General features: G+C 43.4%; 2 protein-coding genes and 1 long non-coding RNA gene across 3 annotated transcripts; 2 read left to right on the top strand and 1 right to left on the bottom strand.

Annotated features, from left to right (window-relative positions):
* Positions 1-397: 397 nt before the first annotated feature.
* LOC127612658 (uncharacterized) lies at positions 398-3,917 on the bottom strand. The gene is made up of 3 exons (XR_007965897.1): positions 1,706-3,917; positions 1,274-1,374; positions 398-903 (listed from the first exon to the last, which is right to left on the bottom strand). It is a non-coding gene; the product is annotated as an uncharacterized LOC127612658 (long non-coding RNA).
* Positions 3,918-10,872: 6,955 nt separating this feature from the next.
* Positions 10,873-18,306, top strand: LOC127612587 (E3 SUMO-protein ligase CBX4-like). The gene is made up of 5 exons (XM_052083306.1): positions 10,873-10,969; positions 11,106-11,149; positions 11,467-11,532; positions 13,178-13,244; positions 15,473-18,306. Exons 1-5 carry the CDS (start codon positions 10,901-10,903, stop codon positions 16,868-16,870), a joined length of 1,644 nt encoding a protein of 547 aa, XP_051939266.1. The 5' UTR covers positions 10,873-10,900; the 3' UTR covers positions 16,871-18,306.
* A 3,801-nt stretch (positions 18,307-22,107) lies between these two features.
* On the top strand, positions 22,108-24,760 carry cbx8b (chromobox homolog 8b). Its single transcript, XM_052083354.1, has 5 exons — positions 22,108-22,320; positions 22,429-22,472; positions 22,698-22,763; positions 22,865-22,931; positions 23,793-24,760. Exons 1-5 carry the CDS (start codon positions 22,252-22,254, stop codon positions 24,606-24,608), a joined length of 1,062 nt encoding a protein of 353 aa, XP_051939314.1. The 5' UTR covers positions 22,108-22,251; the 3' UTR covers positions 24,609-24,760.
* The last annotated feature ends 1,984 nt before the right edge of the window (positions 24,761-26,744 follow it).

Here is a 26,744-nt window from a genome sequence, read left to right as displayed (position 1 = left end):
TATTGAAAAATACTGTAATGTTCATTCATTCATTCATCTTCCGAGCCGCTTGATCCTCACTAGGGTTGCGGGGGGTGCTGGAGCCTATCCCAGCTGTCTTCGGGCAGTAGGCGGGGGACACCCTGAATCGGTTGCCAGCCAATTGCAGGGCACACAGAGACGAACTACCATTCGCACTCACACCTAGGGACAATTTAGAGTGTTCAATCAGCCTGCCACGCATGTTTTTGGAATGTGGGAGGAAACCGGAGCACCCGGAGAAAACCCACGCAGACCCGGGGAGAACATGCAAACTCCACACAGGGAGGCCGGAGCTGGAATCGAACCCGGTACCTCTGCACTGTGAAGCCGACGTGCTAACCACTGGACTAGCGGGCCGCCCTTACTGTAATGTTTTATTTTTTATTTTTTATTTTTTTACAATAAATATCTACACAGTGACGGTACGTCTACTTTATTATCGTTATTCTTTTCAATGTCAACTCAAGTTTAATTTATTTACGTAGCTCTTAATCACAGAAACGTTTTAAAGACTTCACATGCCCAAAGTTGACAAATATTAACGGCATCGCTGGTTCCTAACCCCCAGGAGGGCAAGGAAAAACTACAACAACAACAACAAAACATCTAGGGGGAAAATTTTGAAACCTTGAGAAGGGGCCGTAGATGGAAGAATCCCCATTCCAGGAGGGCCAGGCTGCAATGGATGACGAGTCGGAATGATTTCACACAATGCGGTGCTATTCAATGTAGTCTAAGAGTCCATTTAATAAGCCACAATGCTGCAGGCAGACACCTTCGAAAAGTTGGATCCTCCTCCAAACCCACCAGCTCAGTTGATCAATGAAGAAATCTTCACAGCAGCGCCTCCAATTAGGTGATCCACCTCAGATCTCATCCAATCTATGAAATATAACAATAGTGAAATAATAATGAATGCAATACAATAATAGTGATTCAGGATGTCTATTTATTTTTAGATTTGTATTATTGCTGTATTATTGTTTTTAATCACATTGTTATGATGATGATGATGAGCACCATCACGTTTGCACCATCATGTCATCAGTGAAGGTAAAGACAAAATAAAAAACCTTTTCGAAAGGTTCTTTTTATAACGTCAACAACGTTGGTCAAGGTAGACAGTGACTTTGGGCATATGGTGCCAATGAGGATCATAGTTTCAATAGAAACATCAACTGAAACTGTTGTACACTCGTGTGTGTGGGTGTGTGGGTGTGTAAATTCTGAGAAAAATCCTACTTGAAATTACCAACCTTCGTAATCATGTGCACTTTGTGCAGACGTGTACCCGACTTCTTTTGTACCATTCTGCCTCTCCACTTGCTTGGTGCTTCACCATTGCCCCTCTCTCTGCAGGGGGGGGGGGGGGGGGGGGACAAAATAACACAAAAACAAAATCAGTCTTTCTTTCAATCTACTATTCATGAGACAGGATAGTGACTGTTATGCAAAGGAGTAGCACAAAATTTTGATCAACCTATTTGCACAGGATAATCAAAGTCTGGGCCTCCAGCCCACTGAATGACTTTGAGAAAAGAAAAAACTGGCAATCATTGATAATTGCACAAATGATGACGATTATTGTAAGAGTGTCACAAAAGCCGGACAAAAAAATGCTTGCTTTTGCTGTACAGTACTTGGAGGGAAGCTTTGAGTAATGTATGTGAGGAATACTTCTTACCACTGAACGAATTCCACCCTGCAAGCTGCATCCTGCTGATACTGGAGACTGACGTTACAATGTGGGGAGAGCAGCCCAGCCCAGATGTTTCTTCACAACGGCACTCATTCTACATGCTCATCATTCAACCAGTAATGGCTGAAAATATATATATTTTTACAGATTTCAAAAACAACAAAAGAACTATAAAACAAAGGAATTCATTTTTCCTCAATCACATCAGTTTGATAAAGAATGGCAATTCAATTTACTTCAAGTCATTTAATAGTTTTCCAGCCAAAGGTGATGTCAGATCTCCCTTCAAAACTTGAAAGCTGGTGATATATTTTCAGATGTTGTTGAATCACGGAGGGCAATTATTGTGGAAGTCACGTTTACACAAAGTAATTCCTCCAATCTTGTTTGAAAAAGCCTTTAGTCTTTGACTCATGTTCATATTATGTGTTCTGGTCCAATCCAAACTAGGGTGCAACAACCGGCTAGTACGATTGTTCCTGTACAGCGCGGGTGTCGAAGTCTAGGCCCGGGGGCCAGATCTGGCCCGCCACATCATTTTATGTGGTCCGCGAAAGAAAATCAAGCATCTCAAGTTCCATGATGCTTGCTAAAGTCTGAACCAAAATTTCAAATTGACATATGTAATCCACAATAACCGTCATTATTCTTGATTTCTGATTCTAAAACTAGTTATTCATCAATTTGTTGTGCGCTGTGTATGTAATAAGTGGAGGTGATTAACCATTCATATGGTTCCCCAAAGGCGCAATCGATGTCTCGGTATGGATCAGAAGATGCTAGGTTAAATTACGATTGGCTAGCAACCGGTTCAGAGTGTCCCCCGCCTACTCCATAAGATGGCTGGGATAGGCTGCAGCACCCCCCGCGACCCTTGTGAGGATAGAGCGGTTCGGAAGATGAATGAATGACGGGTTTCCCAAAATTCATAACCGCCCTGCAAGGCAAAAATGAGTGTTTGTACAGTATCTGAATTTTGATGGCAGCAGCCTGAATTTTTACAAGTTTTAACAGCGGATGTCACAGGCTTAAAATGGGGTTCACAAGGTTTGGACAAGTGAAAGTAGAACTGTGCCTCGCGTGCTGATCATGAAATGCATCATCCACAAATGGAATGCAGCCGTACTTGCTGACTTTATCATATCAGGTTGGGCGCTGACAGACACTGACAGTGGGTGTACAGTATACACACACTCAACTTTGGGGAGTTGGCTAATTCACCAATAGCTGAATTCATCGACGAGTGTGACTGCCTTGTATGGAGCAACTTACCCCTAGGGTTGCACTAATATTAGATAGGCTTTAACGAAATAAAATGGCCAATTTCGCATTGTGTCAACATTATAAATGGCCATAACATATATTCAAATGAAAAGCGCCGTTGTACACTTCCAAATTCTTGCTAGCTTTTAACATGAATATTTGGCAATCCCAAATCGTTTCCACTGCAATTTCCACACGCCATTGTTAGCTAGAAAAAAATGTGATTCACCCAACAAGCAGATGGCAGATATGTTGTAGTTATCCAGTAGTGGCTAGCTGGAAAAGTCTTTCTTTCACGGTAAAGAAAACAATGCTGGCCAAGAAACATTTTCCGTTCTCTCTTTGTACTCCTTCCCAAGAAAGTGCTGTAAATTGTTTTGTTTTGTTTTGCTCTCATGAGGAATTGCATTTCACAATAATATACTGGTTGATAAAAGTGATTGTATTACTGGGTTACATTTTACATCAACAGCTTCCAGTTTTATGACAGAGGCTTCTACGGTGCAGCGATAGGTTGAGTTTTTGTTTCATTTTGCCAAAAGCAAAAGGTTGAGTTTTTGTTTCCTTTTGCCAAAAGCAAAGGTGTTTATTAAGTAAGCCATGTGGTTTTTCACGCAATTTTAAATCCAAAGAGAGAGAAAATTTTATTTCCAAAACTGTTAACCGTGTAAAGCCTCACGTTTACATATTACAGTGTAATTGCTCAAAAATGGCAGTTTTTTTTTTTTTTTTTGGTTTGTTTGGTTTTGTTTTTCCTGTAGCAGGATCCTCCCCCACACCTTGGCTTTGGGCTTTGTAGTATTTTTTTTTTTTATCCATTCCTCTGGCACAAATCTCAAGCTGTTCAGTCTAAGTATATTTGCTCCAAATAGCCTGAGAGAAAATCGTTTGAAAATATTTTGAAACTGTTTATCATTTTATCTGTCATTCCTGTAGCTCACCAGTCCTTAGCTTTCTTTCTCACACCCTTTCATTTTCTCTGTAAGACAACGTAAAGTTATCGTATTGTAAAACACATGAAAAATTATCCTTCACAGTTTCCCATTCCAAATTTGAGTCTGTGTATGTGTGAATAATGTCATTTTGTTTCAGTATGTGCAAAGCCATGTGATATTTATACATTTATGTGCACTTTGTGACTTCAACCCTGATGATTGCCGACTATAAAGCCAACAAGACTTTGAGATTCTCTTATATTGTCCGTCAGGCACATTGCACTGGTCACCGATTCAGGGCTCTTCTTATGTAACTGCACAATAAGTGCACTCTTTTCAAAGGAAATGAAAGTACCCCATGGGAGTGTTCACACAAACCGGGCCCACCTTTACCAACGGGCTTGCCTAGGCTGCAGCTTGGGGGGCCTACTCGAGTCAGGAGTGTGTCACCACTTAAAACATTTTTAAAGTCCCTGCCAATCATTTAACATTCTGACTTGACCAATCTGTGCAACATCGTGGACGTAATGATAGTGTGCGCCAATCACAAATTGGAATAATTTCAATTTATTCTGCCACTTGTTGAAATTTCGGTCAGTCCCTTCGTCTCTGCACCAGTCCACAATGCTCTCACTCTTAGGGCTCGAGCTATTGGAAGGCAGTAAATTCCACATTATTCTGCCATTTAGTTATTAATCAGTCAATCATATCATTGCGGTACCCCAATCACACGTACGATAGACTCCTGACATCACATGACCTATCCCTGGGGGCACGTTTGCTTACCCAGTCATGCTGACAGAATCATGGGCCCAGCTTTCGCGATGGCAAATGGGGAGAACCACCAGGGTGAGTCCTTCCAATCATAAAAAAGCTTGGAAGGTTACAAGATAGTTTAGGTTATGGGGCGCATGTACTAAGACTTGCATAGTTTCATTTTTGAGACGAGCATCCTGGCCAGGTTGTCTCGTAAGTCATGGCGAGGGTTTGCTGTGGGGTGGGGAGCAGCGTGGGAAACGGTGGCGGCATGCGGCAGATCAGGCAACCCCTTTGCCCACGGCCCCAACCACGGTGGCTGCTACCGGAGCCGGTGGGCGAAGGTCGGCCGCGGCTGGCCGGCCTAACCTTGGACTCGCTTTGAGGGAGTGAGAAATGCGGCACTCGCAGCAAAGGCCTGCCACAGATTTGTCAAGTGGGCACAGTGGATGGCGAAGCGACCCGCAGATCAGAGGAGCCGTCCGTCTGAACGCTGATGCTATGCGTTAGTTTTTCAATTGGTAGCAAGAATTAGCGAGACGTATTCTACGCTGCCCAAATTACGTTGTTTGCATTTGACACAGGGCATTGTGGGATGCTTGATGCCAACGTCCAGAGCTCAATTGCTTTGTGTATGTTTTTGTACTGTTTCACGTTTTAAATACTATTTTGACCTTAATAAGTATTGTTGGTGCAGGAGTGAATGGGTTCTAATTGGGTTAAGTGTAGTTGCTTGTTATATCACTGCAATACGATTAAAAATGTTATTTATAGAAGCTGTTAAATACGATGCATGATTGGATTAAAATATGTATTGTGTCTGAAAATTTCGATTTGTTGGCAGTTCTATTGATTAAAAATCATGAAAAGCAATAATACCAGTACCAGTCAAGAGGCGAGCAGCGGCATTCTGGACCAGCTGAAGGCGCTTAATGGAGGACTGGCTGACTCCAAAGTAAAGGGCGTTGCAGTAATCGAGCCGGGATGTGACAAAGGCATGAATTACTGTTTTGTGTTTTTTACTGTTTGAATTGTTGTTTGTTTTGTTTTTCTTGCTAACACATTGTTCAACTAGAATCCTTGGAAACATCATTCTGAGCTTTGAAAACAATATTCCCATATTCAACTTTGACGTTATTCGAGACGTTTTAATGAGGGTAAAAATTTGAAATACTAAATGTTATATGTTGGCTTTGTGTTTTTTTTTTTTCTTTTTAATCTGACTTAAGCGAAGTCGTGCCTCACTGCACGTCACTGGATGAGTAGGTCAAGGCGGCCCTGACACAAACCCAGAAGCTAACCACTTAACTACCATGATGCCCAGCTCTTAACTCATTTTATCCAATTGTTTCATCTCTTGTTTACCGTCACATGCAAACTGCTCCTCATGACCTTGTCCCTGCCCATCCGATGTTTTTCGACTGCTGTCAATTAATCGACTTGGCTGGGCTGTGACGCAGGCCTGGACCAATTTCTTTCTTGCTGGAAATGTCATCTGAAATAGATCAGCACACCTGCTCCTCGTCCTCTCTGCTCTGTCAATAGATGTGCCACAAAAAAAAAATCTGATTTACAACCTGTGACTCGTTTGAAGTTTCACACATTATTCCTTGGACATAAAGCAGATGCTCTCCTCATCACTGCTTCCATTGATAAGCATCACATTTTCCCTTCATTTCCTCCTAGAATGATAATAAAATGGGGGCGGGGGGGACTGCAAAGCAATTACACGCTTTATTGCTTTATAAAGAGTAGAGCCGTAAACAAAACATACTTTTCTTGAAGATGAAGCTGCAGTGATGGAAATCTGGAGTCACCAACAACACACAATGTGAGCAGGGAGGAATTGAATTGTGTTTAAAATATTGCTGCAGGTTTGCAATGGTATGACTGGAACTAAATCACACAAACAAAATGTTTCAAGAATTGGTAATAGTTCACGTTAGCATCTTACATCGTTATAAATTCATTATTACATCGTTATAAATGAATTCCTGAACAGTATTTCAAGACTGTATGAATTAAAAGCTTTAAAAATAACACCACTGACACTTCATTCATTATTAATGATTACTCCACACTGAATAACAACGAGTTTTGCATATAGGTATAAACATCATAAGCAATTTGTGTATGGCAAAATGCTGGCCTATGCTTAGTCTACTGCCTAATGTATAATCACGCAGCGTTTGTGGAAGATTGTTGAAATGTGCAAACGTAAATGTACACTTGTTTGCTGTGTCGTTGGAGTGCAAAATGGTGTCTCATGATTTGTACACCCTACCAAAAAGTGCAAGGGCTTGGACAGATTTTCATTTTTAGAACACAGATCTTCTCATTTTTGACACACAGTTTGACAGTCGATAAAATACTAATGGTAATGTTGACCCGGTGCTTTTGAGCTGCGGGCATGGGTGAGCGTTGCTTAGGTGAACATCAGCAATACATTATCAAAATTAATTACTCCCGAACATGACGCAGCCTTCCAAGGTGACGCTTTCTTTGTAGAAGCGTCGTGAGAGGGAGGTGACAGTTGACAGAGAATGCTTCACCGACAAAAGCGCAACAATAGCACCTCACCTATTGCGCGCGCGCGCGCACACACACACACACACACACACACACGCAAGTGTTACATTGTCGTGCGCGCGGACAATCTTGGGCGCGCGCACCGGTGAATGTCGGAGGCAAAGTATCCACGCCATGGCAGTCCACTGAAAATAGACGTTATCATGGTGAGATAGTTCAAGTGCAACTGTCGGCCACTAGGCGTGGTCGTCTAACATCAAACTTCGCCTATTTCCACAGAAGGAAAGACAGTCGTGAGTGGTACGTGCCTCACTACAATAGGCCGAGTTTCGCAGCCTGCGGGTAGCCTCCATTTTAACCCCTTCCCTGCTGAATTTTATTGAGTGCCGCTGTATGAAGCGATGCCATCTCTTGCTGTTGTTTATTGTCGCTCGCGACGGTAATAATAACACTAACTAGCAATATTTAAGGACAATTTCAGTAAACACCTCTGGTGGTGTGTCCCTCCTCCGTGATTAGAAATAGCCGGCTGGATCCTGACCTACATCTCACGCAACACGACAGAAATCCAGCAGAAAATTGGCGCGACACGGTGCCAAGAGAAATGTCATCCTCGCGTGACCTTGACTCTTCATTGCCATGCGCACACAACAGCAACCCCCCCCCCCACCACCACCACCACCACCACACACACACACACACACACATTGAACTTCAACGATTCAAGGCAAAATAACTGTATCATCCCCCCCCCCCAAGCTGTTTCACATTCCTCGCAGTTAAAATGAATACACGCGATTCCCTCGCCACAGATAAAGCATTATGATCCATGATTACCAGTGCTGTACATTTATGTCTAATTTAAATGCGTGATCGCCGTCCTCATTTGTTTTGCGTGATCGATCAATATTCGTACATGGAGATAGACAGGACATAAAAAAATGCAGAATGTGTGGTGTATTGTAGACTCCGAGGCCATGCATGGCACTTAATCTATTCATGGCACCCTGCTGCAGCATCTCCACACTCCGGGACCAGGGAAGAGATTTTGATGCGTTCACTGTCTCACCACAGCTCGTATTTTTCCAACGCACTCGACTGCTGCTGAGCGCTCGATTTAAGGTTGTCATTACAATTATATTCTGTTTATATTCATTTATTCATTCATCTTCCGAGCCGCTTGATCCTCACTAGGGTCGCGGGGGGTGCTGGAGCCTATCCCAGCTGTCTTCGGGCAGTAGGCGGGGGACACCCTGAATTGGTTGCCACCCAATCACAGGGCACACAGAGACGAACAACCATCCACGCTCACACTCACACCTAGGGACAATTTTTAGAGTGTTCAATCATCCTGCCATGCATGTTTTTTTGGAATGTGGGAGGAAACCGGAGCACCCGGAGAAAACCCACGCAGGCCCGGGGAGAACATGCAAACTCCACACAGGGAGGCCGGAGCTGGAATCAAACCCGGTACCTCTGCACTGTGAAGCCGATGTGCTAACCACTGGACTACCGGGCCGCCTATTCTGTTTATATCTTCAATTTAAAAAACATTTATTAATTTAAACATTTAAACATTTATTTGTTTCTGAAAAAAAGCTCACTATCGAGAGTTAAGTAGCAATCTTTATGCTGCATTGATGCGGTATTCATCCATGCACATGGTAATGTGTGTAACAACAATGGGTTTTTTTTCATACAACAAAATACATCATGCTTGACAACAAAGCAAACGTTCGTGCATTCATGCCAATATTATGTCATCATTTAACTAGCGGTTTAATTTACATACGGCTCCTGGCCTCTCCATTGGATTTGATTGGGAATTGTGCCCGTTTTAAAGGTTTGATCTCTCGACCAATTCGCTTTGGTACTGGCCAAGGTTCACCAGGCAGTCCTCTGATAAATGATGATCACGGGCAAACAGCAGCTGGATGGTCTGTTGTATGCTTCCAAAAATACATTCCAACCATTTCTGTCCAATCGTTTAATCTTTCGGAAGACTGAACAAACTTCTCACAGCCAAACACTCATTTTTGCCACTTGAGAGTTTCAAAACAAAAGTCTTATGAAAAGATGAACAGTTGTTCACAGTACGCAAAGGAGGTGTACGTCTCCCTAACTCCTTGGAGAAAGTGCACATTCTTTTTCACTTATTTTTGGGCATGCCTACTACGGGGCCAAGTGATGCATTTGGGCCCCCGATATGAGTTGCCTCTCCTCCACTGTGTAAGAATTTCCACACTTTCTTTTGCACCAGCAGTTATCATCTGCAATTGTGATGTGCAGTTAGCTAACAAGCTAGCTATACCTACACCCAGAATTTTCACCTTCCTCTCAGCTTGTCTGCTGGTGTGCCCACTTTAGAGTCTGTTAACCGCGAATGCATGCATGTCCCCCTGAGAAAAGTGGAAGTTAGTTTGATAATTAGCTCGATAGTTTTTCCATTGACGGCCTATATCCCGAAGGGAGTCGCCATTGTTGAGTGACGTCACGTTAGCGTAACTTGGTTAAATTGGGGGAGATTTTTTTTTGTCCCACTTCACGACTTCCTGACTTGGACCTCACAGTTTGAGGGATGTACCAGTCCACTTTCCTGGTCAGAGGTCGGAAAATTCAAGCTTCCTTCATCAACCTACGACTAAAACTCAAATGGCTTACCAAAACGACTCACCTGGCGCTGCCACAACCAGGTAGTAGTTGTTTGACTTAACATGACTCAGACTTGATCTTAGTTTTACTGTTTGGTGCTTTCTACCGTTTTTGCTATTGATTTATTATTTTATTGTTGTACATATGATAGTTGCTCCATGTACAGCACTTTGTATACAGCGATGGCTGTTTTAAAGTGCTCTATAAATACAGTTGGGTTGAGTTAAGTTGAGTTGAGTGGTATTTGATTTACAGGTGACAGTGGTGGGGGGTGCGGGTGGTGCAGTCCTTGGAAACTGACTGCATTCAATGATCATGCCCATAATGCCGCGAGTGGAGAAGTGGGCTTGATGTTTCATTACTTTTAAGCCTCATCTTGTACACGTGGCGATTTTTTTAATCATTCAAAAATGTCAGGGCTGTTAAAAATAATCCTCCCTGTCGTATAGCAAATTTAGAAAACATTTATTTCAATTTTACAGGGAATTAGAAATTAAACAATGAATGAATATCTGGGGGGGGGGGGGGACGGCAACATTTCAATTTGTTTTGATTGTACTGTTGTGAAAATGGCATTGTTAAAAACGTGGTATGGCAAATTTAGAAAACATTTATTTCAATTTTACAGGGAATTAGAAATTAAACAATGACTGAATATCTGGGGGGGGGGGAACAGCAGTATTCCAATTAGTTTTGATTGTACTGTTGTGAAAATGGCATTGTTAAATATTGGCTCGTCTTTCGAGCGCTCCCTCGTGATTCCAACGGTCCGTGAAATCAGCATCCAAGATACCCCGCCCCCTTGTGCCCGCCCATCGTGACGTCACCGAAACGGCTATTTGCATCTCGTGTTTTCTGGCAGCAGCTTGAAGCCTTCCACTGCCGCTGAGTGTCCGAGGGGAAAGCGAGGGAAGCGAACGAGTGTTCTTGTACTTTTTCATTCGAAGGAGATAAGGTGTCGCAAGTCAAAGAAAGGAAAACGGGGGGGGCGGGGGGTGGGGGGGAGGAGAAAAAAAATCACGAAACGCTGCACTTGAATGTGAAAATGGAGCTTCCCGCCGCGGGAGAGCACGTCTTTGCAGTGGAGAGCATCGAGAAGAAGCGTAGCCGGAAGGTTTGTCACATGGAAATAAAGCGTTCCTCTTAGCCCCGACTGTTTACGTGTTCTGACAACGCGCGATGTTTTAAGATGACCCGAAGAGCGTGATTTTGCCGTTACTTAATGCTGCTTATTATCTGTGCATTCGCAGGGAAGGGTTGAGTATCTGGTCAAGTGGCGTGGATGGTCCCCAAAGTAAGTGACCCAATAAACGTCAGAAAGGATTACTGCAACTATCACATTCAACACACAAACTGCTCTATGGGATCGTGGATTGTTACTTTTATTCACTTTGGGAACTTTGCACGTTGGCCCCAAAATGGTGGGTGCGAGTTTACAGTGCATGCAATGCACATTTCCCAAAATTAAGACATCACACTCCTTCATTTTGACATTCCCTCATTATAGGCCTTTCAAATAGTGGTGATTAATTTTGATGCATCCAACAGGCCTGTATGTCAACATTTTTTTTAAAGTTGTGTTTGTCCACTCATGAACGCCTCTCTAAACAGGTACAATACATGGGAACCGGAAGAAAACATTCTGGACCCAAGGCTACTTGATGCTTTTGAAGACAGGTATGCTTTTTTTTTTCCCGACAAACCAGCCAGCCATACAGGTGCCAAAACCCTTATTCAGTGTGCATTCACGTGACGAAACATGTTTCAACTCATCGTTCCCTACTTTTCCTGCTTTCAACACAAAACTTGACATCTTTCAATCATCGACGTGTTTTTAAACAAAAAGATTTACACGTTTGTAGCATAAACTCTGCAGCCTCGGCAAACATCCAGGAAAATCCGGTGTTGACGCTCAACTGTCAACGATTCAACACCATCGTAGAGACTGGATTAGGATTAAAAACGGTGTCGTTAGAGGGTCGAATCGGGGTTAAGGTCCGGGTAAAGTGGAGCATCAACAGTCCTTTTGTCACATGATCTTTCTTTGCATGTCAGCGTCAGGTTATCATGCTTGAGTGCTGCCTGTTTCCCACCATCCAGTCAGCCCATGCACCTGCCACAACATCCACGGAAGTACTTTATTACTTTTTCCTAGGCATAAAGGCTTGTATTTTTTTGTTTGTTTGTTTTTTTGCTGCTGCGGAAAGTTTCTTTCCACGTTACTGTTCGAAGCAAAATTGCACCCACGTAAAACATTTCCCATCACATCATGTTTATGATTGAACACAACAGGGTTTCATTCCCAGCACATTTTCAAAGTAATGTGGCTGTTTTTCCAAGGTTGCAGTACCTTATTTTGGTGTTTGTGCCTACAAAAAAAGTGTTTGTGTGCTTGGTCACTTCCATCAGTGAAAGTCCAATATCCGCGTGAAGTAACGAAACGCTAGTTTGGGAGGAAGAAGGAAACTTTTGTCTTCACATCTTGTTTTCATCTGTTCCTGACTTCTTGAAAATGCACATAGAAATGAACTTTTTGTTGATCACTGAACTAAATTGTAGTCATAAATCACGTGATCTCTAAACGTCAAAATACGACCAACTTCTTTGTACGCCATATTAGTGGAGGGTCTTCCGTGGTTAACGTCTGTTAAAAAGTCTGCTAAGTGACTGACTGGCCTCGTAAAGGTATAAGTGAATATTTTAGATGCATATTGTGTTAACCTGTCACTGGCCTTTCTCTAAGCCTGCGTTGTTCTCTCATACACTGCAACCTTTCAGGCGTAGGTCACACGTTAACATGGACATCACTCTCCATCTGTTTTAGCAATTGTCTCCCTCTCTCTTTCTCTCTCTCTCTCTCTCTCTCTCTCTCGCTCTCTCACACAAGCAGAGATTTTATTGAAACTAATTGCATGTCTCTCCAGGGAGCCAAATTGTCCGAATGCCAGGCTATGAAAATACACTGAGTCGTCACTGTAATTAGATGTGAGGGAGGAGGACGGGGGTGGGGGGGGGGGGACTGACATCACTTCTGTCCGCTGTATTGAGTTACTTCTGTGGAGAGAAGAGTATGGAGAGTGGGGGGGGAGAAAGAAAGTCAACAATGGCCGACAGCCTTTCGTGCTTGGATACGTTCACTAAACCGGTGGCATGTTCTTTGGGGAGGGACGAGGCTCATTTGATTGCAGTCTTAAACTTTGGCCCATCAGTAGCTCCGGTCGGGCTCACGTCTGGATCGTTTATTGTACACAGCGTTGCCATGTGATGGTAACTTTACTCAGTGTAAGGTGGCTTCCATCACGACCTGCTGTTTCTCTCACAGGGAACGTCAAGAGCAGCTGATGGGTTATCGCAAGAGAGGACCAAAGCCCAAGCACTTTCTGGTTCAGGTAAGAAAATATGCATGTCAATGAAGAATTCCTACCAACAATACAATATTAGAATTCTATATTCCATAAAGTCGGGCGGCCCGGTAGTCCAGTGGTTAGCACGTGGGCTTCACAGTGCAGAGGTACCGGGTTCGATTCCAGCTCCGGCCTCCCTGTGTGGAGTTTGCACGCTCTCCCCGGGCCTGCGTGGGTTTTCTCCGGGTGCTCCGGTTTCCTCCCACATTCCAAAAATATGCATGGTAGGCTGATTGAACACTCTAAATTGTCCCTAGATGTGAGTGTGAGTGCGAATGGTTGTTCGTTTCTGTGTGCCCTGCGATTGGCTGGCAACCGATTCAGGGTGTCCCCCGCTTACTGCCCGGAGACGGCTGGGATGGGCTCCAGCACCCCCCGCGACCCTAGTGAGGAGCAAGCGGTACGGAAGATGAATGACTGAATGAATATATTCCATAAAGTGTGGGGTGTCTAACGCGAGACAGAATAGCTCAGTCTAGTGCGTCCCTTCCTGACAATTCTTCAAAAGGGAGAAAAAAAAATCTGTTCGTTTGATTTGCAAATAGGACCCCTCCACATTGTTTTAGTTCACTTAGCTCAGGGGTGCCCATTAGGTAGATCCTGATCTACCGGTAGATCTAAGACAGGGCCCAAGTAGATCCGAAGAGTGTCGAGAAGAAAAAAAACAAACAACCATTTGTGTGTCTTTGTACATGTTAGTAATATATTTGTTGTGTTAATTTACACTGCACACTAATCATCTTATCAGTCTCATTTTCACAAAAAAATATTTAAAAAATAAAATAAAGCAGGTAAATCTTAAATTTGTGTCTGTATGCGTGCGCGCGCCGGTAAGGGTAGATCCCGTGAGGTTAGTTGATCGGAAAGTAGATCTTCGGTCCAAAAAGTTTGGGCACCTGTCTTAGCTTCTTCATGGTCAAAGAGAAATTAGCCTTCCCTTGTCACAGACCTCATCCTGATGATTTCCAAAAGATACTAAAACGTCACTCAGAATGCAACGCTTCACTCGGGCCAAAAATGTTTTAAAAAGTTCAATTTCGGAAAAAAAATACCTGCTGAAGTCAAGCCCTATTAGTGCAATAATGCATAATTGCAAAGTAGGTGTCAATTATCACCACATATGTTGGCCTTGGGGCGGCCCGGTAGTCCAGTGGTTAGCACGTCGGCTTCACAGTGCAGAGGTACCGGGTTCGATTCCAGCTCCGGCCTCCCTGTGTGGAGTTTGCACGTTCTCCCCGGGCCTGCGTGGGTTTTCTCCGGGTGCTCCGGTTTCCTCCCACATTCCAATAACATGCATCGCAGGCTGATTGGACGCTCTAAATTGTCCCTAGGTGTGAGTGTGAGCGTGGATGGTTGTTCGTCTCTGTGTGCCCTGCGATTGGTTGGCAACCGATTCAGGGTGTCCCCCGCCTACTGCCCGGAGACGGCTGGGATGGGCTCCAGCACCCCCCACGACCCTAGTGAGGATCAAGCGGCTCACAAGATGAATGAATGAATGTTGGCCTTGAGAATGCAATCCTCAAAAATTCAAATGATCGACTCCATTTAACTCTACAAATTATCTGGAACATACACCAATATGTAATGCCTTCTTCCTTGTCCCAATTGGTTGTCTGGTTTTTTTTTTTTTTTTTTTTTTTTTGCTCATTAAATCTAGCAATGTAACTAATCGGTCACCTCACTCTTTGTGATAAGACCAAAATGAGTTACTGCGGTATCTCTAATTGTGACCTTACTTTGGTAGCTGTTGCCCCAAAAATGTGAACGGCACATTTTGCGCATCCTTTACCCGCCCCAAAGGTCAGGGGGTACCACTCAGAGGACTGCTTCTTATTCCTCTTAGGAAGGTGTCAGTGGCAACACGTGCTAAGTCAATGACAGGTCACAAAGCATGCCGGAGGCATTCCTCTGAGCTGAGGTCACTGCCACAGGAAACACTTGAAACAAATGTCACTAGTGGTGCTCTTGAATGGCAAGGCGGGAGGGCGGGGGTTGGGGGGGGGGGGTGCTGAGTGAACACAGACGCCGCCTATGACGGAAAGGTCTCTGTGGTGCAGAGGTTACCTTACAGTCTATTAAGTGCATTCTCTCACCACAACTCATTCGCCACACCTAAAGCCAAATTGCGAATAGAAATGCGTTGCTGAACCGAATGCCAATTTTTTTTTCAGCCATCGCAAGCGCCGTTCTTTAACGACTGTGTACTTGGACAGGTCCCTTCTTTTGCTCGGAGATCCAGTCTACTCGCCGGCCGTCATGAGTCTTCCCTGCAAGAAGACGGCTGTCACGACACCAGTTCCGTTCCAATGCTGCGTCCCCAGAGCCGGCAGTGTCAGCTGAACGGCGAGAAACATCATCAGTTCCAGCCCATGAGCCGAGAATGTGAGACCGAGCAGCGTGCCAACGGCACCAAGTTCTACTATCAGCTCAACACCAAGAAGCACCACCACTACCAGCCGGCTCTCCAGATGCACGAGTCTGCGTTTGCGAAGCCAAGAGAGGTCAACGCCAGAGAGTTGCCCATCAAGGGATACAATCTCCCCCCTGTGCTGCAGCAAAAATGGTTCCGGGACAAGACTTCAGGCGTCCTGACCAAAGTAAAGGACATCACCATGGAGTTGAAAAAGCTCCCGGCCGACCTCAATGGCCACAAAGAACAAGAGGAGGCAAAGCCGAAAGACCCCGCCTCGGCGCAGCACGACGGCGGCGTCAGTGGCAGTAAACTCAAAATTGTGAAAAACAAAAACAAGAACGGACGGATTGTTATCGTCATGAGCAAATACATGGAAAGTGGAACGGAGGACGCAAAGGTTACAAATGCCGAATCCCAGTCGGCGGAGGCGGACGACGCAGAAAAGCACCTCGAGAAGATGAAGCTGGTCAAACATCTCGGCCTCGTCAACGGATTTGCAAAGAAACCCAAAGCCGACTCGGGATTCACGGGAGATTCGACCCAAAAAAGCAAACAGTCCGCCCAAACCAAACTTGCCGTGACAGAACAGGATCGACATTTTGAGGTCAGGGGTCAGTGTCCGCTTGCAGCCCATCAGCCTTTACAATTGACACCCAAGCCTAATCTGGCCTCTTCGCCTCTGGACACCGGCGTTCCCGTGTTCACTGACAAAAAAACAACCCAGGATGAATTTCAAGGATTAAAGCGACACCATTCTGACATTGACAATGAGGAGCACGGAAGGAACAAGAGGTTGTTCATCTCCCACCACACGCTCTCCCCACCCACCCAAAGCATTCGCACGGACCAAAATGGCCTCCGGGGTCCCTTTTCATTGCAGCACTGTGACTATGCTGATCGTGATCATGCTCAAGAGGAGCCTATTGACTTGAGCGTTGTTAAATCCAGGCCTCGTGTCGCTGCTTCCGCTGGGAGCCAGCCAGAACGACACACACAGGATGGAACGCAGACAGACTCGCAAGTGAAAGAGCAAACTGAAAGTCAGCCCCAGGCTGAAACCGAAAACATTGCGATTGTGGACACGGGAAAAGCGGAGACGGCGTTTCCATCTTTCCAGCCGTTCCTCGGGAATATAGTCATCACGGATATTACGACAAACTGCCTCACAGTTACCTTCAAGGAGTACGTTACGGTGTAACTGTATAAAGGTACAGGAGACGTATTTGTATTTTCAGAGGCTAGAATGTGCAAACGGAACCGGTTCCTATGTCATTTTGTATAGCTCGGAAGGAAAAAGCATCGGAATTCTTTGCTCGGTTTGCTTATTTCCTGCATGACATGTCATATGTCGTGACTTTATCACATGGAATTTCAAACTTAGTTCAGAAATTTAAAAGACGTAGAATTAACTGAGGGCGGCCCGGTGGTCCAGTGGTTAGCACGTCGGCTTCACAGTGCAGAGGTACCGGGTTCGATTCCAGCTCCGGCCTCCCTGTGTGGAGTTTGCATGTTCTCCCCGGGCCTGCGTGGGTTTTCTCCGGGTGCTCCGGTTTCCTCCCACATTCCAAAAATATGCATGGCAGGCTGATTGAACACTCTGAATTGTCCCTAGTTGTGAGTGTGAGTGCGAATGGTTGTTTGTTTCTGTGTGCCCTGCGATTGGCTGGCAACCGATTCAGGGTGTCCCCCGCCTACTGCCCGGAGACGGCTGGGATGGGCTCCAGCACCCCCCGTGACCCTAGTGAGGATCAAGCGGTATGGAAGATGAATGAATGAATGAAAAAAGAATTAACTGAAAATGCACTTACATTCTTATTAATGTTTTGGGGTTTTTTGTGCTCGCTACAGTCTACATTCAAACTCTTGTAAAGAATATAGGAATTATAGAAATGATTGTATGGAAGAAAATTATATTGAAACATGGTAACAACGCTGCATGCGCGGGTGTGCGCGTGCGTGTGCAAAAAGTGTGTGTACAGAGACGGATACAAGCTGTGTGGATACTTGTTTAAAATTTAATAAGGATAGCACCTTTTGTCAATAAATGTCAATCGTATTTTTGAGAATCTGAACGTGTTCAATGAAACGTTATTAATGTTGCTCATGTTTTGATTTGTCCCTGCTTCCGTTGTCTGATAGTGTGCCTCGGACCACTGGTTAAGTCTCAGTGCAAGCATTCATTTAATTTATGTTTTGCAGGACTGCAGTGGGAATTCTTCATGCGAATGATATCGCAAATATGTGCTAGTGGAACTGTGTTAGTCTATCCGATTCGTACCACCAGCTGGGCAGGCTATCAGTTGACTCTCCACTCTCTGTGTGGCCCACACATCTGCGCGGCGGCTTTAGCATGTGTTTCGTAAGCACATATCTAACCCTTATCGAATAACTTTGAGAACACACGGTGTAATAACAAAAGATGATACACGCATTTAACAGAGAGAGGTCCTCTTGTGTCTTAAATCCTGTTGTTCGATGCCTCTCATTTTCTAGGGGCATGTTTTCACAAGAATTAACCATTCCAGCACATGTGATTTGTAAAGTGTGCAGTGATGCACTTTTCATGTTTTGTGGGCAGACGAAGTGAATGCTTCCTTTACAGTTTTGCAAGAATAAAATTATTTGCAAGTTCAACTTGGTCTCCGGATTGATGTGATGACGTCATGATGACTCATGATGAGCACTCGTCTGTCATTTCGTGTTCGTGTGGATGGCATCCCATAACTGTGTAAGCTTATGTTCTATTATTATTATCATATTATTTCATGTTAAGAATACCTCAATTCTATTCTGTTGTTTTATAATTGCTTAGACATATTTTTATGTTGGTACGTTCTGATTGGCTGTTGAAGTAAGAGAAACAAGAAGTGATTTTAGTTACGAAAGTTGTGTTTTCGAACGTGCTGCGGTTTTAATAAAACTGCATTTCAAGGATTCCTTCTCTCCTTTTGCCGTTCGTCAAGTAGAACTATCCACTAAAAACAACGCACCCCTCAATTCACAACTCTATTCTATATATGCTAAATTAGCATAATACGATGTATCATAATGATGCCTGAACTCTTGTTCTATTTGTATTATTTGCTTTCCAAAACACACTTAGTGTGTTATTGTGCTCATTTGTTATATGAAAACGAATCCGGGAATCGCACCGTCGTTTCGTGCCAAACATCAAGAACCAAGGCAAGTGGTGCGGTGTGTTTTCGCTTAAGGTGGTGGCAGCAGTTTCCTATTGCCTTCATTTCATTCCGTTGCTGTTCCGCTCGAGAACAGAAGGGCGCTTTCAAGCCGAGGATGTGGAGAGCAAAACGACGCTCTCTTATGCGTCACCCCCCCCCCCCCCCACACCCCAATAAACATCTCTTAGCCCACCGTTGTTGTCGTGCGGTACTTGCTACTGGCGTCTTCTGTCAAACGCCGTGTATAAAATGGACCATTTCCTATGCTTCGATCCGCAACTCGAACCAAGTATGTTTTTTTTCACTCGCGGATGTGCGCAGCCACAAAGGGGGAGAAAATGGCTGTCCTCCTTTTCGCTCTCGAGCTCTCCTCCTTTTCGCTCTCGAGCTCTGACTCATCCACGGTTTCGGATTTAAAAAAAAACAACAACAACAACAACAACGCCGTGCGTCACGGCAACTGCGGCGGTATCAGAATGTCATGTGTATTGGGTGTAACAATCGGGCCGTGCGTGTGTGTGTGTGTGTGTGTGTGTGTGTGTGTGCGTGCGTGTGTGTTAGGGGTAATCAAAGGCGGTCCCAGCTGCTCGTTTGCACGAGTGTGGTGCGAAACCCCGACGCGTTGTTTTGCGGTCGGGCGTCACGTTGTCTCATCTTGTGTGGCGTGCAAGTCATGCGCATTGCGTGCAGCACGACTGCTCGCGTGCGTCTTTTAAACGATCGCCCTTTTAAAAATCAGTATTCGATTAATATCCCAAATGCTCTGTTACGGATGCATAATAATATAAAAATCATGCTGGGGATTTGAGTTTTTCGTATTCCATTCCATGTCTTTGTATGATATTTTTTTATAAAGACACGATATAGACGCATGTAACTGTCTAATGATCATATTTCATAATCTGCAAAATGGAAAGATTATGTCTGCGAAAGACATTTACTATGAGATAGATTTAAAGTCCCTCTTAGAAGCAGGTGAACAGGAAAATGGGTGCACTTGACGCCACTGCTTATTTATCTTTGGCGCGTCTGGTGTGCAGACAAATGCGGTGAATTTTTAGGGAGTGGTGCTTCTATCTCCGACTATGGCCTGGAGCAGCGTGTGCACAGACGAGATGATGACGATCTAGCAGACAGCATGGTCAACGAGATCATGGCTTGTCAATGCATTTGGCATCGATGCAGGTTTGTGTGAAAACACTGAAATGTGTGCGTTTGTCCATGTGCATATCGCTTTAGGTTTCATTTACAGTTAAAGATTGCAAACATGGAATAAATTTGATGCGCCTATTTTGTGTCCATTGGGTTCAAGAAAATAAAATTCCAGGTTTATCTCATTGCCTTTCTGGATGTTGGCTATTGCAGCTCGTTGGTGTACGTTAGTAGTATATTTCCACATCGTCCACGCACGTGTTCTCTGAAACTGCAGCAACTCTGATTGACACCAATCATATCCAGTCCAATATGCGCCAGCTATTCTCCTCGCGCAAAATGGTTTGAAAAAAAGTAACAGCAATGCTAAACGACAAGAACATAAACCGGGATTCTGAAATAATTCAGAGAAAACCAAAATCACGACTGTTACATCCTCACTAAAATGTCTTAATTATGTCTAATAGTATCAAATGAAAAGCGCCACAAGATATATATATATATATATATATATATATATATATAAAACTTTAAATTATATATATATATATATATATAATTTAAAGTTATAGTATAATTTAAAGTTATAGTATAATTTGCAGAAACTGTTTCTCTCGTGAATATTTGAAGCTATCGCAGAGATTTTAATGTATACAATTGTATAAGTTATTTTTAACGCAATGAATTTTATTTATTCATGTTTTCAAATAAATGAGCCCAACACGACACAATACAAAAAGACGTGTTTAAAAAAAAACAACAACCTGATTTTCAGGTACACTTAGCACTCTAATCGAAATAAATGTAATAATGCCCAAATTCAAATGTCTTCAGTATGAAGTCGTTTTTAAGTAGGCCGTTTACCGCTAAGGAGGGCCATCTATTGTGTGGAAATGTGTTTAATAAATTTTACAGGTATATCTCACTTATTTATCTCTTGTATTATTTAAAACGCCAACAACTCCAAAATATATCAATGAATGACATTCATTCTTCTAACCTATTCCGCTTGGTTGCGGGATGATTTAAATGACTTGTATTTTACAACTCTATAATCATAAGATTATTATTATTACTATTATTTTTTTATCATTATTGTTATACAGTTGTTACAATTATTACCATCTTTAGTCGAGCATAATTTTTCGGTCGGGGCACAATGAGAAAGGCTTTAATTTATGCGTTGTTCAAGGCTTGAATATAACGACCGGGCGATTCTTGCCGTATTCAAGAAATGTAATGTTTTGTATTTGGCGCTCACTTCCTGGAATGATTTGACACATCAGACGTGAAGCAAAGATAAATAAAGTCGCTGTTCATTTGCTTTTTTCTCGGGGAGGGGGACGGGGGGTCGGGTGGGAACGGGTTGCTTAATAATAATAATACAACAACAAAATCGGATTGTCATTTGTGAGCATGATTTAAAGTAACCGAGCTCCAATTCGTGTCATTATTCTGCGGTAAAAACAAACAAACCGTTTATTAAATACACAATTTCGCAATTTACCACTCAAGGAAGACACATTTTGATGACACACATTTTAATTCAGTCAGGTCGATTCATCTGTTTTTGTTGACACATATATATTATTGGTTGAATTCCTGATTATTCGATTTTTCTGTAAACAGCCAAAGAATACAAGAATAGTGTAACGATTGTGAACAGCATGCCATTGCTCTAATTTACGAAAAACAAACGACATTTTACAGTGAACGTGCTGGATTGGATGAACGAACATAGACGTCTCCAATAGAATAGAACAGAAAGCCTTTCATGTCGTCGTATGGTGCAGATTTACGCGTTCTCTCGATGCTGTGTGCTGAAAATGTCTTTATTTTCTTGGAGCTAATTGCTTCAAACCAACAACACCCGTGGCAAACGTAGAAGGGACTGTTTTGAAAACATTGTAATGAAAAATGTTCCACATCTTTGTCTTCTCTCTCCACAGCAATTTGAAGTAATAAGGCGATGTCGGAGCGAGAAGGGATGTCCCGGCCACACTAAGCTCCACCCCTCACTTAGCAACCCGATCACGTAGCAACGGCTGGGCCAATGGGCGTCGTCGAATTAGGTCCACCGACTGCGGTTCCCTAGCAACAATGTAAAAAATGCGCTGACGTCCATTCTGTGCTCGGTAGTATTATGGTCTGTTGGGAATTCAGAGTGGCAGAGGGACTGTGAGAAAAAAAACGTCCGCTTCGCTAACACTAGCAAGCTTAGCTAACGGTAGGTCGCACTGGAGTCAACATGGAGCTGTCTGCCGTCGGGGAGAGGGTGTTCGCCGCCGAGTCTATCATCAAACGCAGAATCAGGAAGGTACGCGGCCCTTGGTTTCACCAAAATGTGAATTAAAATGCTGCTTTTATCATACTAATTTCGCCCTGCAAGCTAAGTCACGCCTGTTGTGTTTCTGACGGCACGCAGGGTCGGCTCGAGTACCTTGTGAAATGGAAGGGCTGGTCTCCTAAGTAAGTCTCGCTTTCTGCTATTCTGTTTTTGCGCCGCGTGTTGTGTCAATGCCGTGGTAGCTGTCGTTAGCTCGCCGCGACTAGCATGATTAAAGCTCGATGGGGGATCGGAGCTCGTGGGGTGAACGCGACGACCAAACCCGCCACGCTGTGTACGCCCGAGCTCTCGCTTCCTCAATCCAAACGAACCGTCGCGTTTTTATGGTCTTCAATCCACCCTAACAGATACAGCACATGGGAACCGGAGGAAAATATTCTGGACTCCCGTCTGTTTGCGGCTTTCGAGCAGAGGTACGTTCCATGTTACGTGATGGACCCTAACATGTCGTCATGCGCACTTTGATCGGCTGACACTTGAAAGAGGCGTCTTGACTTTGCCGTGTTCCGAACAGGGAGCGTGAAAGGGAACTCTTCGGACCCAAAAAGAGAGGACCCAAACCCAAGAAGTTTCTTCTCGAGGTAAAATTAATCAACCTTTTTTTTTCGTTTTGCGTTAGTCGCTTGCGAATCCGAATTATCATAATTGCAATTATGCGTATTCAAATGAGCGTGTGATCTTGGAAGGCATTGTTTGTCAACCTTTATTAAGCCGGGCCGCACATTTTACAGGAGAAAAATCATGTTGCACAGCACCACACAAACATGTCACAAAACAGTGTACATTCTTAAATAATGATGACTTCACAGATCACAGTTGTTCACTCTATGACGCTGGCATAGATGGAGGAACAAACATTATTTGTATGAAACGATTGAATATTTTCAGACCCATATCGCACATTTATTGTGCTGGCCAATAAAGCAACTCACAACTAATAATTTCTGTTAGAGCTCTGTAATAACAAAGCTATATTGGCAACAACAACCACCCCCACCAAAAAGGAAAAAAAATCTGTTGTTTGTTAGGCCTCACAAGCAAATACTTTAGTGTCAGAAATAAACTTTCACGACCACAAGTAAACTAAAAGATATATATAAACAGACTCAAGTTTATCTCGATCTGAACAGCAGCCTGTGTCAAGACGAGAGTGCTGTTAAACAGGGTCACTGGAAGTTCAGAGGTGAATACAAGGTCCAGGAAGGAACTTGGTCCTGTAATTGTCCGTTTTACAGCAGTGTCACGCGTTAATTACAACTGTTGAAGCCTGTTTCCCTGAGCAGCAAATGAAGTGTTTTAACCGACGTTTTTTCTAAGGGTTACTCCACAGTAATGAAACTCCGTCCAAAGTGTACATTTACAGTGTCATGAAATGGAAAGTTTTGAAATTGTCACAAAATGTGTGAAACGGTGGCTAATCTGATTTTCCCATTTTCTAATAGGCCCAGGCCACCAAGTCTTATGAGTTTAGGAATGAGACAATGCGGGGGATGCGCTTTAGCTATGCCACACTGGAGCCCGTTGTCACCCACAGGGCCAGAGAAGGCCTGAGAGCGGTTGTCCCCACCATTTTCCCACCCAGCACTGTTAACCGGGGAGAAAGCGTATTTGTCAGTCCACCAGATTTGGCCCACGAGCAACAAGCGACCTCCGAAGAGCTGGTGCATTTACCCAAAAAGAGAGGGCCGAAGCCAAAGCTCCGTTTCCAAGACGGCATCCCAGCAGCCTACGAGCCAGACGAGAGGAGAGCAGAGGAACTGTCAAACCACAGTCCTCAAAAACGGTTGAAGCTGCACAGCGGTGAAGATATGAAACTGCTTAAAGTTTCCCATCACGGAAGCCCTGAGTACCACGGTCACAGTCATAAACACCATCGGCACCACCACCACCGGCGCCACCACCACCATCATCATCATCATCATCATTCACAAAACCGGCCAATGACAGGCGGGGGGTCCCACAAGCAGCTGTACGCAGAGAGTGACCTGCACTCACACAGGGACACACACAGGACTAAAAACAGCTCAGCCCCCTCCAAGCAACAGCGCGGCCCCAGCCAGCTTGTCCCCACGGAAAAGCCTTACTTTTTGGACAAGCCATCCCCAAGCCGACTCGAGGTCGACTTGGACGAGGTGACATGGCGACCGTCTCTGCGCAGCGTGGAAAAGGTATTGGTGACAGATGTCACCGCCAACTTCCTCACTGTCACCATCAAGGAGAGCAACACTTCAAAAGGTTTCTTTAAAGACAAGAGATGATGCGGACACATCGACCTCAATGTTAATGCGGAACAAGGGGCCATGAAAAGAGATTTAATTGTGTTATGAAATCAGAGACAAACGTGCATATCCATAAATACAATACAATACAATACAATACAATACAATACAATACAATACAATACAATACATGCTGATTTATACAGCGCTTTCACAACAGCGTCAAACAGTTCGGTACACTGACCAAAATGAAATGAAGTCCTCTTCCAATTATGCACTGGTTACATGCATGTTGCTTTTGTAAAATGTGTACATTTGACTGTCAAAATATAACAGCATCTTAACGCTGGGAAACGGTTTCTGTCGGTACTTCCATTCATTGAGTGGAAATATTTTGCTGTACAGTAATTTTGAAAATATTTGACAAAAGACTTCCATTTATTGGAGTTATTTTGAAACTGGTCTTAAGCACTTTGTGTTGAAAAGTACAGGGTGGCCCACTTAAAAGTAGCCCGGATTTTTTTTTAAATTAAAATATTTTTTTAATTTTTTTCAAAACATGTATTTAATTACGTGAATGTTACAAGTGACCCAAGTCTTTCCAAAACCTGTTTTTATTACTTACAGGTTACAAGAGATGCTGGAAGTGTTCCAAAACTGCTCCGGTTATACACGTTGGCGCTGAGCCAATTTTTGTTTGTTTTAGATTATACACGAACAGTAGTGCTCCTACCTTCTCCGGGTGCGTACCATACCTCAAGAAAATGGTGTTTTCCTTGCAGCAGAGAATAGTGATTGTGGAAGGCTACATTCACGTAATTAAATACATGTTTTGAAAAAAATTTAAAAAATATTTTAATTTAAAAAAAAATCCGGGCTACTTTTAAGTGGGCCACCCTGTATTAATCCGTTTGTATTTCTGTCAAAGTCCAACGTTGTTTCAATTGTTCCAACATTTCGAAATGTAAGATCATGCTCGGGTTGTGTACAGGCATAAATGCTTCTTTTTTTTACATTAACATATTTGAACAGTAATGAAGAGCAGCTAGCTTTGAAGTGCGAAATTAACACTTGGTGTCAAACTTTTAATAAACGTTTTAACTTGTTTCAACTGTCTCATGTGTCCTAAATTGCAAAAGGCAAGAGCTCAATAATTGGTAACCTCATCGCACAATGTGAATACACCGTTGCCGCTTTCTTAAATGTAAAAATACAATTATGAAAAAAGAGAATCAAGTCATTCTGTGAATGTAGATAAACTATTACGTGATCGACTCCAACAGAAGGCCACATACGCTGAACCATAAAACCAATTCCAGTCGGGGCCTAATTTTGTTCAAACTTGAGGCGCTGTTGTTTTAGCTCGTCAAAATGGATAATTTTCTTATTCGGCAAAATTACCTGTCAACATAAGTTTTGAGTTGAGCGAACAGAAATATATTCTTGACTTCGTCCCGCATGTTCGGTGAGCACGGGAAGCTCCTGGCAGACTTCATTCCAGCATGTGCATGTGAGCGCATTCTCGCGGGCTCGTGCACGTTGATGCAGACACGCCCACATTTGAAGCGTTTTCACCGCTCAACTGTTGTGCATTACACTTTCAACATTTTTCCATATCAACAATCGGGCATCTGACGAGACACCGCTCCGATTTGTTCGACACGTCATATTTCTGGTGCTCAGCAAGACTATTCCTAACGAAATATTTTTTTTAAATAGTTCAAACCCAAATTGCCACTGCGTAACTGCGGTATTTTTTAATATTAATGTTGGAATCAATTGTTCACTCTTCACAATTGTTTTAAATGTATTTTTTTATTCACTCATTCTCAAAGTAAATATTTTCCAATGTTATGATAAAGGATACGAAGTGTAAATACGCGTATTCTAAGAAACAAACATGCATTATGAGACAGTCAAAATAATATATGTCTTATCCATTCGCTTCATTGACGCATCCGTTTGAGGAAGTCTTTCCATCGCTTTCATCGTGGCTGTTCTTTTCTGCGGAGAAAAGTCAGTTAAAACATGAGCAATTTATTCCATTTAGACAAAAGTGAAGTAATCCACCCCCCCCCCCACACACACACACACACGCACAACCACTGGTGAGGCATCCCCTCATTCATGATTTAACATTGCAGCATTCTCAAATAATCAATATAATTTTTGCTT

Source organism: Hippocampus zosterae, chromosome 13 (genome assembly GCF_025434085.1).
Source record: "Hippocampus zosterae strain Florida chromosome 13, ASM2543408v3, whole genome shotgun sequence".
Classification (NCBI taxonomy): domain Eukaryota; kingdom Metazoa; phylum Chordata; class Actinopteri; order Syngnathiformes; family Syngnathidae; genus Hippocampus; species Hippocampus zosterae.
The sequence above is the reverse complement of the archived record's forward strand: the minus strand, read 5'-3'. Positions and strand labels throughout refer to the sequence as shown.